Here is a 17,865-nt window from a genome sequence, read left to right on the forward strand (position 1 = left end):
CTAAGAACCCATATTGGATCAGGAAGCCAAACAGCATACAGATCCACAACTTTTAATTATGTATTAGGCTTAATAAATGTGATGAATGTAAAGAACTTAGTCCTTGTTTTCCTTTCGTGTGGCGACCAATCGGCCCGCGTGCGACAGTAAGAAATATTGAATTCCCTTTATATCTAATCGGAATGATATTCTGTTTTCACTGTTTCTGATTGTCATGCCGAGTTGTAAATAATAAATAACTAATGAGAATTCGTACCAAAGCTCATTTAACTATTTTTAAAAAAAAATCATTTAAAATCATGTCAATAAAAAGTCATTTAATTGACTTTTCCCCAGTATCTTAGGTAGAATTGATAAAAAAATGTATAACGATTCTAAACATCGATTTTTTCCAGTCGTTATAATTGACACTTTCACAGGAAGCAATTAAATGTAATATATAAAAAATCGAAGTATATTTCTATTTGAATTCTTTTGAAAAGAAGTCAGGTAGCTAGTTGAAACGAGAGCGGAATATATGTAATGCATTAAATATACACAACTTTCTGATATCATCTTTTTATCGCTATATCATTAACTGGCATCATACGAGAAGAATGCTGGCTCGGGCACAGATGGCCGATCGGGCATGTGTCTTATACTTGCTTATTTTCTTAGGCATACCTTACAAGTCAATTGGAAACTTAACTTCGGGGTATTCTAAGTTACACTATGGATTTAGACTGGATAGGCCCATGATAGACTCCTTCGTCGAGTACAGTATTCTAGACTGTGTGGGAGAATGTCTCCGGACTACTCGATGTTACTCACTTAATTATTATAAAGGAGCAAACTACTGTGAACTTAATTATGAAAACAAGACCAGTGTACCAGGGAAATTTGTAGAGAATGAAGGATGGATCTACAGCGAAAGACAGGACTGGGACAAGGTAGGGTATACTTTATATATATTGGTAAGACTATAACACACACTTCATTATCTTGTATAAGTATAAGATATGTATTTAAGATTATGTCACATATTGGTTATGCCAACATTCGGAGATGAATTGTTTTTTCAGTGCTGTCACTCCAACATTTAATGCTTTTTGATGGAAATTGCTCTTTTTGAACACGACATCTGCTTTGATTCAATATACGTAAATGCAATATAATCAGGTCTTCAAAATATTTTTTTTTAAACGTTATATGCGGTATATTGCATATACTTGCCCCAACAAAAGTCAAATTTTGAAATATTTTTGAAAAGTGCCGAATTCCATAAATTGCATAAAACTATTGTTTAAACAGAACATATTAGTTTCAAAATAGTTTATTGATTTATATTTTTTTAGAAAAAAGACAATGGACAGAATTTCAACAATTTTAGCTATAGAATTTATAGAAGGCAAGTTTGCTCAGGAACAATATTTATGTATTTCATTAATATTATCATTCTGCATGTTATATCAAAAATTGAGCATGATTAGAGCTGCGCTCGGTGATTTTCTCTGAAAATATCGATGTAATATATATATTTTTCTGTAGAAATATTTACATTTGCAAATGTTTTGCTATATATAACACTACTGGAAGCAATGCGTATCTATAACTGTATAATTACAGGTACAGGGTAAAGAGTTCATAGATGTTCGTTTAGAACATAAAAACATTCGACATAATTTCTCTGTAACGTCATTAAGGGTCGACGCGCGTTCAGTGGATTACATACATGCCGTTGGGTTTGACAAATATCGCATTTCACCTGATTAAAGTCACAGTCGGCAAATATAAAGTATGAATAAGTCACAAATTTAAATACAAGTAATACTAAGGTATCATTTTAAAACATCTATCGGGCTATAAATATTGGTTGGTACGAGATTAAATTCATAATAAAGCCCTTATAATCTCATTATAGATGTTTAAAAATGATACCTTATTTCTTAAATAATGAAAAATTTTAATTTACGTCGTTTTCGTGCTGATGAAAATATTCAGTGCTACGAAGTCGGCATATATCCACTTGTTTTAGAACATAATAAAAAATGTCTCCGTCGAAGTTTGATTTGGAGGGCAAAAATTGGTTACTGTATAACCGAATAAAGTCCTTTACTCAATTCCACTGAAGGGTGTAGTCTTTCTCAAAAGACCAAGAAAAATCTATATTTTACTTTTTCGACACAGGAATACAGATTTGGATCCGTAACTGTGGTTAGAACGTCTGCTTAAGAGAAGCGAAGTCAAGAGTTGATCATTATGTCGCAGGTTCGAATCCCACTGCAGTTCTCCACCGGTAAGTGGTGGCGTCCACATATGAATGAAAAAGTGGGACGTTAGACAACATACAAACAAACAAATCTACTAGCGACATAAATATATATTTTATTGAAGTTTATATCAGACGGTTGGTAATCAAAGTAGATTAAAATAATCATATGGATTTTAGTTATCGTAAAAAACACAAAGACCGGTAACATACTAAATTTGTTTTTTACTTAATCAATACATATACAAAAAGGGACCCAACGCAATTATCGAAAGAAAGAAATGATTTTCGTGAATGCTGAATCTCATTAGAGGATGACCATTTGATGCTGAGGGTAGGGAAGGGGCTGACAAATTTTGTTGGGACAGATTATTCATTTTCTTGTCTTCAAGGACAGGTTATTTTGTTCTTTGTCGTACTGTATATCAATGGATACCAACAAGTGATCTATAGTTGATAAAAAGCAAAATAAAAATTCTTTCTTTCTAAAGATTTTGTTTTGATTAAGTTTCATGATTAAAATACAAGTACTAAAAGTCTAATCATTTTTGTACTTTGTATTTATTTACCGGGGAATATTCGCTTGTATTTGATTAAAGTGATTCATCACACCTTCTGAGTGCGCATTGTCATGTAAGTGTGTAGATAAACTGACTACAGTATCCAGTCTGTACCGCAAGTTTTTTGTCTTGACAATGATGCTTAATGCTTTGTCTGTGATTTCCTCCTTCCTTGAGTAGTGGTCATATCTGCATTTTCTTTCTTCTCACATAGGCATCACAATCGCAATTTTTGGGCCTTTACGACTATAGCGGAAACACGACCTCGAATGCATATGGTAAAACCCATAACAGACCTACATTTTCCAGTTCCATGAAATAAATGATTGGAGACATTTAACTGGAATATTGAGTTAACCTTTATTCAATTAAATGATAAAATATACTAAAGAAAGGACTTCAAACTCCGTCTGTCTCATATTTAATTAAACAGAAAATGTATCAATTTAATCTTAAGATCCGATATTATTAATACATCCGAGGTTGTTATTCTTATCTTGACGGAAAGACCCGTGATGATATTAATCGACATCATTGTTCACTTCCGGAATAATATTAATCCGGACTAGATCCGTTAAATTTGGAAAATTCAAAGAGGTTTCTAGACTTAGTAATTATTAAATTTTCCATTTTAAAGTGAATAAAAAGATGAAGTTTACTTATTCACAGTTTTGTTTTTTGTATGTTGATTAAAATTAAATTCAGTATCAAGAAATCTATAAACTGAAATTTGTGAAATCTAGAAGGAAGATTATTTTAACCCCGTCTTTCAGTACTGCTTCATCCCGTAGGAATCCGGGTTAGAATAGGTCCTCACTACCCCCTTGCTTGTCGTAAAAGGCGATTAAATGGGGCGGTCCTTCGGATGAGACCGTATAAATCGAGGCCCCGTATCACAGCAGGTGTGGCACTATAAAGATCCCTGCCTGCTCAAAGGCCCTGAGTGCCGAGCATAGGCCTAAATTTGCAGCCCTTCACCGGCAATGCTGACGTCTCCATATCAGTGAAATATTCTGGAACGGGACGTAAAACAGTATACAATCAATCAATCAATCAGTACTGCCTCAGTATGACTATTTCTGTACAGTCCTGGAAAGACTTCAATACTGGTGAAAAGGTGCGAAATTTACATTGTAATAAATAGTGATCGACCTAACGTACTTCAATTCGCAGGACTCGATATTGAGTAAGTACATGTATAACCCAACTCGAACGCTAGTTGAATGATTGAGGTTTCATTTTATTTTAACATCAGCCCCTCGCGCAAATGATGTAGAGGGGACATTATATCATCGCTGATATGCGTGTGATGCGTAATAGCGAATCCGTAAAAGCTTTTTGGGATTATTTAAAGAACGTCTTGGGATTGTCAATTTTTTTGCTTCCATAGACATAAAAGGAGGTGCTGATCTATTTGTAGCTGAGTTAGAATGTGCACATGGGAAATTGATTGTTGTTATATTTCATCGCCTACATATAATCATTCCTTTTCAAAGAAAATCATAAAAATCAGGAAAAAAGAAAATTCTCTTTGACTTCAATTAATGATTGTATATATAACGTTTATTCATTCCTCATCAAATATTCATTTTAATCATACGTGATGTTCGTAGAAAATGTGTTGCATGTATTGCTGCTAAAGAGCGACGTGCCTAGGATATATTGAACAAAATATATTGACTTTCCGGATATGAATTGTAGTGCCTGAAAAAACTAATGGATTGTTAACTTATTGTTTTGAGATGCAATTTAATCTGTTATGACAAATTTGTTGATTTCATTTTTAAAAAATTCAAAAAAATTGTTGATACAATTTACTCGTTTTAACAGATTCTGAAACTTTTTAAAACGGAAGGGATTCGTTTCAACGAGTTTCATGATTTGTTATAACCAAACATAATCGTTAAAACGAATACGACAATTCATTAAATCGAAGTCTTGAAGGCCCTGATTCATGAATTTGATAAAACGAATTTAACTCGTTATAACAAACTTTGAAAGTTGATTAAATAAATTTAATTTGATTTAGAATTTATTTAAATACATTTTTATAACAGTTTTTTTTAATCGTTTCAACGACGTTACCGTGTATACCCTGCTATAAGTTGGTTGTATTATTTGACCGTATTTTTGTGGGATTTGTCATTGACCCGCGTAAAAGTCGGTACATTTTTTGACACATTCGGTTCACCAGTTCGTGAAAATCCACAAGAGTGTTTTATCCAGGTTTCACTTTCATATAATATTGTTCAAGATGGCTATGCTATTTGATTTTAAAACATATATTAAACAAAAAAGTAATAATGAAACGAATTATGATGTAATTACTTGTACTTTTTGCCTAATCTAAGCATAAATACATAGTTATATACATTGTATATCCAGACTTCGATAATCGTCGAATATGCCTATATGATACTACTTTTCGCCTTCTAGAAAATAACAATTATTTAATGACTCGCCTTTAATTCAGTCGGACATAGAGTTTTGGATAAAAAATTAACGCCCAAAATACCGACTTATAGGCGAGTATATACGGTAGTTAATTAAAAATTAAAGAATGATGAATTCAATAAACTTGTTATAACACTTTCAAATCATTACGACTAATTCATAGAAATTGGTATAATGAATTTAACATTTGTTGATATCATTTGAAAAATATTTTTATAGGTATGTGCAGTTGTAATTAACACAACATTTTATTGCTCATATATATTTGTTGCACACATTTTTTTAATGGGATCTGTGATATAAGTCTGTTCGGTTTTGGGTCAGCATTCAATCATTCATAATTTGTCATTTAAGATAATATATTACTTGGATTTATATTTATATTTTTGTTTCACTTTTAACAAATATTTGCCTCTATTTATTAATCTTTTCTGATTATTGTAGAAAAAGAGCTATAACAAATAGTGACTGGTTTAACAAATTTTAAATTAATAAATAAAGAATGAGCATCCTACCCTTTTGTTGCAGCGAAAAATGCTGCTTTCCGAGATGCAAACACAAGACATTCTGATAGCATCGAAAAAAATAAAGCAAATATATTCTATGGATTTTTTTTTAATTAGAGATGGTTTATTTCATTTAATAATTCATATAACTAAATGTTTTTCTATTTGTTTTTATATTCTGCAATAACACTTTCTCAAAAGACATGAAGCTTAAGAACCAGTAAATCTCTGGTGATTAAGCTTCCTATTAATGTGCTGATTTTATTACAGGAACTAGCAGGGCCGTGCTCCAGTAAAGTCTGTGAAATCAATGAAAAATGTATCCAGATAGGATGTAACACTTCCTGTCAAATATTAGGTTTGTTCTCCTTAAATATTTTTGTAGCGATAAGTTACTGAAAATATTGAAAATTTATTTTATCTGTTTTATTTCTACCTTGAATTCTTTTGAAAAATTGATAACTGATTGTTCATTACACTTTTGCAACATAATATGTAAACATTGCCAGCCTTGGTCTTTATGTTTGATAATTATTCTACTAGGTTTAAATAGCCAATTCTAGAGAAAGGTTTTCTTAAAAATTCGTTTAAAAAAAAAAATCTTTTTTTTTTAAATTTTACATTAATTTTGTAATGTTTTCCGATAACAGATTGTGGGATCCCTTTCACCAGTAGGATGTCGTCAGACGTCGTGGAGCGGTGGGACGGTATTGGTGTGGAAAGGCGAATACATGTCAAATGTTCTAATGAGTACCAGCAAAACGGAAGTGGAATCTTTATATGTAACAAGAATGGGAAATGGAACAGTGATATGAGTTGTAATGGTAATTTTTTTTCTCGTAAATTTGAAAACAGCTTTAATCTTAAAGTGTGCCTGCAATAAATCGATAGTTGCTATGCTAAAAATTGATTATATTTTTTTATTTGTTCAGTTGCATTTTATGAAGAAAAAAAGAAAAGAAGTTATGCATATACGTGAAACATTCGTGTTTTGTTAAGCTCTTAAATGAATTTAGCAGTCGCTAGAGGCTTGCAGTAAAATTTTATATTAACGCCGCGGCTTTAAGGTTCATATACCCTCTGCTCACTCATATGAAATTTTCCTTTAACTTTTATGATTTGCAAAATCATATATACGAGGGTTGTTCGAAAAGTTCGTGGACAACTGTCATATCTTTTTTATTTGACGTCATATGTTATCCAAACTTGGTAGAAACATTTTAACAATTAATCCAAATGATATGTAATAATTTTGACAAAATTTTTTGATTGATAAAAAAACTTATCCAGGTTTTAAAAAGGCAAAAATCGGATCGCGGAGCAGGTCAAAATTTAGTAAGTTACAGACAATACAATAAATATTGTCTATAGCAATATTCTCTGTAAAATGGAGGAAAAACAAAAAACTACCTAGAGATTTAAATTAAGAATTGTTACATCGATACATGTACCAAATTATGGTTTTATATTTAGCTTTGTTGAAAAAAAATCAACTTGAGAAGAGTAAATAGTCCTTATTGACAACAACAAAAACGATGACGTTTTAGAACGTCACGGAGCAGCAGATACCGAAGCAATTTTGCGTTTTTCTCAGTAAAAATCCTGAGTAAACTGTAAAAATGTTGAAGGAATCAAGAAAATATGTCACAAGCAAGTTGTGCATGTGTGTATAAATAGTATAGGCAATATTTGACTGACAGAGACTCTGTATCGGATTATGATGACCTGTGAAGAAACGGTTTTACTGTAAACATCTGTACAAAACTTTAAAATTTGAAACGTAATTGAAAGCAGAGTTAAGCACTAAAAGAAATTAAAAACCTTAACAAAGGAAATTATACAATGAGATCAAGTCTTAAAAAATAAATATCAACTATTAGAAAAAGATTGATTAAATGAATGGACATTGGAATATCCTGTGTGAAATGTATAGGTAAAGTATCTATTATAATTCTCGACGCTATGTGTTGACGTTACATTGCCGTTTTGTGTGCTCCGCGGATACAAAACATAATGATTTTAGAATGAAGTAAATTTATTTGTGCTAAATCGAATGGACGGAAAGTTCACACATCAACAAAACAAATATTTTTACATATTATAATGTGCTTGTTTTAAATTTCCAGTGAGTAATGTAACGAAGATGGACATCGTCCACGAACTTTTCGAACAACCCTCGTATATATACTGAATAAAATAAAAACAATCATAGCATGGCATGCGGGGCAAAATAAAAAAAAAAAAGGCAATTAAACTTGACATATTTGTAAAGGAATAATAGACATTTGTATCGTTCAGAGTAATCTCTGTTATCAGAGTATCAATGTGCTTTAATTAAACAGGGACACGTAGAGACAATTTTTTCGGATTAAAACGTATAAAACAAGGTCCTGTTGGAGTAGGTACCAGAGGATTTACAAGATCATCAGTGCGGATTACAGGCTCCGGGATCATGAAACTGTCTTAAGTCTTAAGTCAAACTTAACTCAAAAAATTGCACTTAAAATTTAAGATTGATATTGAAGTGGATCACAAAAAATGACTTAGAGTTAAGACTGGAATTTTGTCTAAAATTTTAAGACTGCTTATAGGCAGTCTTAAGCTTTTAAGATCGATCTTAAGTCTGTTTTCAATGTAAGCAGACGATAAAGTTTTGTACCTTCACGCATTGAAGAGTTCCTTGCAGTGGCGGATCTAAGTTTTGTGCGAAGGGGTGTGGTGCCATGTCCCTTCAAACGTGGTACACACTACACAATGTATTATTTTTTATATAAACATGATAAAGAGACGTTTATTTATCTCTAACTATACAAATGGCTTTTCTACCTTTATACTGAAGAGTTCCTCGTTACTATGACAAATAAGATTTATGGGAAGTTTTTTTTGCTAAGTCAAATCTTAACTAAGTTTTTGCTAAGATCATTTTGTGATCCACTTAAGTACGCGATTTTTGCTAAGTCTAAATTCTAAAATTAAGACAGAATTCTGACTTAAATTTAAGACTGTTTAATGATCCCGGAGCCTGATCTTGTGTTTTGCTTGATACCAACTCGTATATTATTAAGATGTTCTTCATTTTCTGTCAATGACGCTATCAGTTTTTAACGAAAATTTTTAATTATGTAATTTAAACAGTTTCGATTATGAAAAGCCATTGGTTTTTGAAAATTAGAAATCTTTTGCAAGTTAAGATGAAAAATTATGTTCAGGCCGCTTAACCCGATACAGGCACATAATATTTTACACAATAAAAGTACTTGAAGTTCATTACGTAGATTATCTATAAAAATATATTATAGGATTGATTTAAAAGTTTATTACAACAATATTGACAAGCTAGTTGATGAAACAAGAATATCAACAGTCTCGTTTAAAGTCATCATTTCGTAAATTCTATGGTCGATACAATGACCTTGTCAGCAAATACAATTTATCATTGAATGAAATGCTGACTGACGTTTTTCATACCAATTGTTAGTCCATCATTTAAACACTGAATTGATTACTGATTTTTAGCTCACCTGAGCCGAAGTTTTGTCCGTCGTCTGTCTTCGTCGTTGTCATAAACTTTTCACATTTTCATCTTCTTCTCAAGAACCACTTGGCCGATTTTCCACCAAACTTGGTACAAAGTATCCTTGGGTAAAGGGGATTCAACTATGTTCAAATGAAGGGCCAGGCCCTTTTCCAAGGGGATATAATTATTGGCATTTTTCAAAAATCTTCTTCTCAAGAACCACTGGGCCAGGAAAGATGAAACTCATATGGAATCATTCTCAGGTAGTGTAGATTCAATTTTTTTCACATCATGACCCCCCGGGGTAGGGTAGGGCCAAAATGGCCGATCAAAGTTTTACATAGGAATATATAGAAAAAATCTTCTTTCCAAGTACCACTGGGCCAGGAAAGATGAAACTCATGTGGAATCATCCTCAGGTAGTGTAGATTCAAATTTGTTCAAAGCATGACCCCGGAGGTAATGTATGTACTTTGTTGAGAAAAAAAATACTCGGGTTTGTTCTTCATGAAATAAACAATAAAGCGATAAATTTAATTTTTCGAGGAGAATTTCACGCGATATCAACAATAGGAGTATTTTTTGTTAAACATTACAAAACTTATTTTCTTAACTTTTGAATGTTGATATCTTTTAAAAGAAAAAGACGTTGGGGATATAATTTGACGAAAGTAGGAACAATTTACGGACAAATATTTTTCAAGAAGAAAAACAAATAAATATTTTAACGATTAAAATCGGACCAAGCGGCTTTAAAAAAAAGAGTATTTTTCCCTTCAAAATAATATATACCTACTTATCTTGTAACCATTTTTTTTAGGGCAAAGACTGGGATGTTTCCAAGACTACTCTACCAGGGTGTTTGATCCTCCGGATTTTGAGAGATTTAAGATAACAAATAATCTCACTTTTTGCACTAGGCACTGCTTCGGAATTGATCAAGAGTTCAAATATATCGGACTTCAGGTACACTTTCCATTTCTTAAAGAGGAAAAAATTGCAATCGACTGAACATTAAAATGATTTCTGTTCTAGAATAATCTTAGTTGAATTCCTTTTTCTAAACAGTTAATCTCTTATTCAAGAAAAAAAGACCATTTGGAGTTTGAAAACGCAGTTCGTAGAGACATTATTTTTATATGTAGTATTAAACGTGTGTATCCTTTTTTATATAATTTTTTAATCCCCGAAAATGTTTCATAAGAAAGTTAAAAAAAAAGATGATAGCGTTGACTTAATTACTTATAGAAAAGTTTTTAAGTCAAATAAAATCATTATTCCTTTATCTCTCTTCAGTCTCCATTAGTTTATTACGGGAATGTTAATGCTATCTAACAGATAACAGCGAATTGCGCTTATAGTAATGAAACTCGTTTGTCCATGGCACCTTTTCAGCTCACCTGTGAGCTTTTCTGATCACCGTTGTCCGTCTGTAAACTTTTCACATTTTCAACTTCTTCTCAAGAACCACTGGGCCAATTGAAACCAAACTTTGTACAAAGAATCATTGGTTGAAAGGAAACTTAAATTGTTAAAATCAAGTCAAGTCCCTTTCCTAGGGGAGATGATCAAGAAAATACAAAAATAGGGTGGGGTCATTATAAACTCTTCTTCTCAAGAACCAATAGGACAGGACAGCTGAAACTTATGTGGAATAATCCTGGGGTAGTGTAGATTGCTTAAATCATTAACCCCGAGATAAGGGCGGGGCCACAATACCTTACCATATTTTTATATTGAAATGTATTGGGAAAATAGCTTTAAAAATTTTCTCCTCAAGAACCACTGGGCTAAAAAGCTGAAACTTGTGTGGAAGCATCCGGGGGTAATGTAGATTTTAAATTGTAGAAATCATTGTCCCAGAGGATAGGGCGGGCCACAATATGGAATCAAAGTTTTACATAGAAATATATTGGAAAAAAAACTTCTTCTCAAGAACCACTTGGCCAGAAAAAGCTGAAACTTATGTGGAAGTATCCTGGGGTAGTGTACATTCTTAATTGTTCAAATTATGACCCTTTGGAGTAGGGCGGGTCATAGTGGGGATACCAAGTTTTACATTAAATATTTATGAAAAAATCTTTGAAAATCTTCTTCTCAAAAATCATTGGGCCAGAAAAGCTGAAATTTGTGTGAATCTTGGGGTAATATAGAGTCTGAATTGTTCAAATCATGACCACCGTTTAAGGTAGCCTAGTGGTAAAGCGTTCGCTTCTTGATCGGGAGGCCCGTGGTCGATTCTCGTTCGCGGCACTGCGTCAAACCTTAGACGTAAAAAGAGGCAGTGACTGTTCCTTCGCCAAGTGCTCGGCATCAGAAGTGAAAGTTACAGGTCTTTCGGACATGACCTTAAAAACGTAGGCCCCGTGTCACGGTAGGAGCTGACACGATAGAGAACCCTCATTGCTCAATGGCCCTGAGTGTCGAGTATAGGTCAAAATTTGAAACAAAATAAGAAGAATGCATGGAAAATGGGTTTACATGCACCTCGCAAGTTCGCAACAACCGTAAATTCTCTATATCATATTTCTGAATTCGAAATTGACAATAGCATAAACAAAATATTTCTTTAAGCATTCAATATATGAACTGCACACAAACAAAATTAATCATTTCAATTCATTCCATGTGTAATTGTTTGGGGATATTCATTTCAAGCATAACTGAGCACAAAGAAAGATTCATGACATCAATATAAAGCCTTTTCAGGTATCTTACATTTTCATGTTTGTTTCTGAGAGCGAGCTCTATTGAGATGGGCCCCAATTTCGATGAAATCTAGTTTTTCTTCTAATGCACTCATATGAAAAAAGCAAATTCAAAGATAAAGATGTACATTCTTAAAGAAAGCTATCTTTGACAAAAAAAAAAAAGAAACATCAAAAACCCGAAAAAGTGTTTCTACCAAAAAATGTTACATAAACTATTCAAAAAATAAGAGGGAACAACACGAATGATTTTTTTCCATCTGCATCATATATTTTCAGAATGGCTATGCATGTTTCTGTGGCCATCGTATAAGGAAAAGACAAAAACTTCCCGACGGTGAATGTAACGTTCTCTGTCCTGGTGACTTAAGTCAAACGTGTGGAGGGCCGATGAAGAATGAAATATATACCGTCTAAGAAGAATTGGAAAACTTTGGAATAAAGGCTCTCTCACTAGATAGTACGAGTCAAACTACGAACTTATTAATGAGATATTTTTCAGAGGGGATTAAGAATGCTTAGTGCTTTTTCTACTGTATCAATAAGGGTTGAACTATTAAAATAACGTTCCACCCTACCGTGATGTAATAGGTTGAAAAATAATGAATTTATATTTATATTCATAACAAAGAGAAATAGATCTTTCACATTGTCTAGTGAATCAGAAGTTTCTGTCGAGACTGTAGCTCTACTGGATTGTACTTATAATAAAGGAAGAGAAAAGTAGCAGTTCGGAAATAAAACGTAACAAAAGCAACAAATAGAAAAAGAAAAAGTGAGCTAGCTCACATACCCCACGCTCCCCCAAAACTTGACGGTGAAGCACATTATGAAAGGCACAGTGCACTTTAAATACATAGTATAGATCAAAAAGAGCAATAATTGCAAAAAAATCTTCACATCAAAATGGCTCACATATGAGGACATTTAAATGTGGAATGAAGTTTCTACATAAATAATGGAATCAAAATTTCTTGGCATTATACAAATCCAAACATTAATTTGAAGTGGTTGGAGGGGAGGATTTTCTTGAATAAAAGGCAAAACTCTTTAAGATAAAATAAACTATGTACAACAGTTTAAGAGGAGTGGTGCTGACAAACTGTTTATCTCTATATTCTAAATATGGCCAAAAAGTCTATGTTGGAAAGTGTGGAAATTCCCGGAAAAAATAATGGAATCAGAATTTCCTGGTAATATGCACATCTACATATTGTGTCCTAAATATCTACAATATTTGACGAAATTCTGTGTAGCGGTTTATGAGGAGTTGCGCTGACAAACTGTTCATCTCTATATTCAAGGTATGGCCAAATGCCTAAGTTAAAAAGTGTGGAAATTCCCGGAAAAAATAATGGAATCGGAATTTCCTGGTAATATGCACATTTACATATTGTGTCCTAAATACCTGCAAAGTTTGACGAAATTCTAGGCAGCGGTTTATGAGGAGTTGCGCTGACAAACTGTTCATCTCTATATTCAAGGTATGGCCAAATGCCTAAGTTAAAAAGTGCGGAAATTCCCGGAAAAAATAATGGAATCGGAATTTCCTGGTCATATGCACATCTACACATTGTGTCCTAAATACCTGCAAAGTTTGACGAAATTCTAGGCAGCGGTTTATGGGGAGTTGCGCTGACAAACTGTTCATCTCTATATTCAAGGTATGGCCAAATGCCTAAGTTAAATAGTTCGGAAATTCCCGGAAAAAATAATGGAATCGGAATTTCCTGGTAATATGCATATCTACACATTGTGTCCTAAATACCTGCAAAGTTTGACGAAATTCTGTGCAGCAGTTTATGAGGAGTTGCGCTGACAAACTGTTCATCTCTATATTCAAGGTATAGCCAAATGCCTAAGTTAAAAAGTGTGGAATTTCCCGGAAAAAATAATGGAATCGGAATTTCCTGGTAATATGCACATCTACACATTGTGTCCTAAATACCTGCAAAGTTTGAAGAAATTCTGTCCAGCGGTTTAGGAGGAGTTGCACTGACAAAAAATGAGGACTGACTGACGGACTGACTGACTGACTGACGGACTGACTGACTGACTGACGGACGGGTCAAAAACATTATACCTCCCGCAACTAGTTGCGTGGGGTATAATAATGATCGTTGAATAAGTCTCTTTTGTTGCAAGATTACAATAAGACTACAACTTTCGGAGTTGTTTATAATAAAAATTTTAAAGAAGTAGGAGGAGATAGTTTACAGAAAATTTTATTTTTAGTAATCACAGTAACACCGTTCATCGTAATCAAAAACTGATACACAGAATTATGTATCTTAGTTTAGTCTACTTTTGTGCCAAGTTATTTTGAAATCAATCGAAAACTGTAGGAAAAGTAGCGTTTTGAAAAATTGATTACAGACAGACGGATGGACGACGGTCCACGCATTACTATCGTATAAGCTGTTCTGGCCTCTGACAAGTAGAGCTAAATATAATGTTAAGTAAATGATTTTTTTAACATAAAACCCATGGGCCATATTCCTCACCTGAGCATTGTGGCTAGGAAGAAAAGAAAAAAAAAACAATCCAGTTTTTTCCTTATATATTTAAAGGTAAATCTTTGATGGTCCATTGCGGCCCACTCCCAGGGGTCAAGATATGATGAAAATTGTCTTGACACTACCTTAATATTTACATTTACTTTGTTTGACCCTAATAAAACGCATGATAAAATTACACATGATAAATACACATAACACACAAGACCAAATAACCGAAGTCTGCGCAGCATTGTTAAGGCTTGAATAAGGGGGCGGGGCCTAATTTATACGGGAAAAGTATACTATGACGTCAGACAAAAATTTGACATTTATGTAGTTTTCATTATACGTGTAAATGAAATAATTTGCAACGCTGAACAGTATTAGCATAATAAACAAAATTATAACTTATCAATGCATTAAAAAAAGTTGCTAGTTAAATTCCATGTAGCTTGTTGTAGACAAAGCACTCGTCGCGATGAACTTGTAAACATGACGTCATACTGGTAAAAATGACGTACTTCATGTGCTGTGAGATGCAAATTGAGAAATTGTTTATCAACGAAAAATGTGTTTAATTATTAAACGGATTATTATTTACAGATTTTAAATAGTCGATTAATACCAAGGTATAGCCTTTGTTTAGTGCGATTGTTAATTAACTACAACGAGAATGTATTTTAATAATTATGTCGTGTTTTATGTATAGCTTACGTATATTTTACATCGAAATGCCTCATAAAATCGTACTTTCGCAAGGGCATACACTGCATAGATCTGAACCATTTTTTAAATATAGATAAAGGATATATTCCTTAACTTGAAAAGTGCTGCTGCTTTCTTTAAATCGAGGCCGTGATTTTATAAGTGCACAAAATATTTGGTAAAATTCAAACATATTTCGACATTGGCCTATTTACTTAAATATTTAATTATTAAACGCAAATTCTATTCAAAGCAGCAGCACTTTTCATAAACTACAAAGTACACAGAAACAATTAATAGCTTGAATTTTTAATTTCAATTAGGGTATGCCCTTGCGATATTGAAATTTGTTATTGACCTACATTCCGTGTACCTGCTATGCGTTTATCACGTGACTGTCCATCGATGGGACCAAACTCTACACAGTAGAGAGTATGTTATACCATGCTATTTCCATAAGTATTTAAAATTCTGTGATAATAGAATTGCTGAATAAAAATAAATTCAATTTTAAAAATTTCCCGTTTTTTGCACTTTTATTTTCCGTTGATTTCTCATAGCTAATATAGTAAGCCTTAACAGTGCTGCGTGCCTGGCGTATGAATAAAGCGACTACGTCATTACAGTTTAAACAAAGCGAAAACTTTAGGTCTTTTATACCATTTATTTGTATTTCTCTGTTGCAAAATAAATTTTATAATTTTAGATTGAAAAATAATAAAACTTTAATTATTGTTATCTGTTTTATTGTGCACTATTTTCCTTTGTGGATTTTGGCTTGTGCGCAAACAAACTCTGGCGGGAAATTTGGATTAAGCTATTCCATAAGCTGTTCTATCAATTGCAACTTACATGAAGGATAAGGGGGGAATTTTCATTAAAAAAATGTGGAAAATACAGGGGCTACAAAATGTAAATAAAAGCATTGAATCATCATTTTTTGAAAGATGCAGTCTCATAACAGCAATGGTGTGTGCAAACAAATTTTCTTAACGCGCTAACGCGCGTTATTCAATTTGTTTGCACACACCATTGCAGTTATGAGACTGCATCTTTCAAAAAATGATAATTCATTGCTTAAATGCTTTCATATAAATATAATCATTTATGTCTTTTTTATTCTTGAGAAGATGATTTATAAAGGTTTTTTTTTCTAATAAATTCTTCTGAATAAATGTTGACTCGGCGTTTTATAACGACAATCAAACCATAAAATTCCTATATATAAATTTGATCGTCCATAAAATTTTGATTTCATTCAGCATTTAAAATCGTTCATATTTAGTGAACAGTATAATAAATGTTACATGTATTATCAATGCAGACTTCTGTTTTTGTTTCTGTCATATGCCCTTGATGCTCGCCAAATCATTATTGTATTTGCAGATATTTCATACCTTCTAACTTTGAATTGTAATACCCCTACCCAGTTTGATAAACAGTTATGTTCACTGAGTCCCCTGATTTGTATAGAGGACACCTCTTTGTCTGGGAGTTGTAGCCGAGACACAGCTGTTACGCACAAAGCAAAACACAGCGTGAGAGATTCAGAACGGTGCAAGGACAAAAGAGAATCCAAATCATTGAATATTGCGTCATCTAAGTCAGTGTCCGCGATATAGCGAGACTTGAAGAGGACTGCCTTTGTTGTAGACAACACAAAGCACAACCTCAGATAGATGGCGCATCCCAACATTGTGAGAGTGTAAAAGAATAAAAGCATGAAATAAGCAGTAGATATAAATGATGTATATTGATTCAGGTATCTGTCAATTGCAGCATTGCCTACTAAGAAAAAAAAATATTATCCTAAGTGCTTGAATTGTATCCTTGGTATACGAACGATACAATGCATAGGCTATATAACACATGTACATAATATATGATTATATACTATATCTGCCATAATCTTATTTAGCTTCTCATCTGACGTGCAAAATGAAAATACTGGGCGATTGAATGGTGTGTTCAATTACATTGGAGTCAGTTCATAAATCTATCTTCAATAAAACAACACTTGAGCCCTCGGCTAATGCTGCATGATGTTATGTCGTCATAAACTCTCAAGAGAGCGGTCTCCATTGAGTGATGAACAAGGTATGCTGACTGCTGTTTATCATGCACGTAAATAATCTTCTAGCCTAAAATTTACTTTTTCGAAATTTTTAGAAATATGTAAATAGAAGGCTCGAGACAGGGCAATAGTTCTTGAATACTACTTTGTCTAATGCCTGTATTTTCGTCGAACAACAACCATTTAAAGCGATTTTGGAACGGACTGATTGTGAAAATGATTTATTTATGTTGGTTGTGATTGTTGGGAGAAAACTGTCCCAACAGGACTCGTGAATTAAAAATTGGTTTTGGTTCAAATCTTATGATTTATATTTAAGAAGCCATAATCATCTTTCAATCCTTTGCCTCTGATATGAAGCAATTCAGTGATTTACCACCAAATCTTTTGTCTGCTCATAGAACATCCATTGAGATCTGTTCATTTGAAACTGAAAGATTATCTCTAATACTGTTGGTTGTATCCGAGAAAAAAAGTGCCAGAAGCATGTGCAAGGTCTCCTTCTCAACCATTTAAGGAAATAACACAACATGTACGGTGGTAGATCTTAACCTTTTATTCAGTACTTGTTGACTTAAAGACTACTTATCTATGA

General features: G+C 33.0%; 1 protein-coding gene across 1 annotated transcript; it reads left to right on the forward strand.

Moving 5' to 3' along the window:
* Positions 1 to 596: 596 nt before the first annotated feature.
* On the forward strand, positions 597 to 16,818 carry LOC134260374 (uncharacterized). Its single transcript, XM_062742944.1, has 4 exons — positions 597 to 929; positions 6,039 to 6,126; positions 6,419 to 6,592; positions 16,670 to 16,818. Exons 1-4 carry the CDS (start codon positions 597 to 599, stop codon positions 16,816 to 16,818), a joined length of 744 nt encoding a protein of 247 aa, XP_062598928.1.
* The last annotated feature ends 1,047 nt before the right edge of the window (positions 16,819 to 17,865 follow it).

This window comes from Saccostrea cucullata, unplaced genomic scaffold (genome assembly GCF_032062105.1).
Source record: "Saccostrea cucullata isolate Sc308-1 unplaced genomic scaffold, CSIRO_AGI_Scuc_v1 ctg3744, whole genome shotgun sequence".
Lineage (NCBI taxonomy): Eukaryota > Metazoa > Mollusca > Bivalvia > Ostreida > Ostreidae > Saccostrea > Saccostrea cuccullata.

Bases quoted from the DNA above. Each gene is read 5' to 3' on its own strand.
- LOC134260374 (XM_062742944.1), top strand. From the start codon at position 597: ATGCTGGCTCGGGCACAGATGGCCGATCGGGCATGTGTCTTATACTTG. The intron at 6,127-6,418 runs GTTTGTTCTCCT...TTCCGATAACAG, and splicing joins CACTTCCTGTCAAATATTAG to ATTGTGGGATCCCTTTCACC. The intron at 6,593-16,669 runs GTAATTTTTTTT...TGATTTGTATAG, and splicing joins CAGTGATATGAGTTGTAATG to AGGACACCTCTTTGTCTGGG.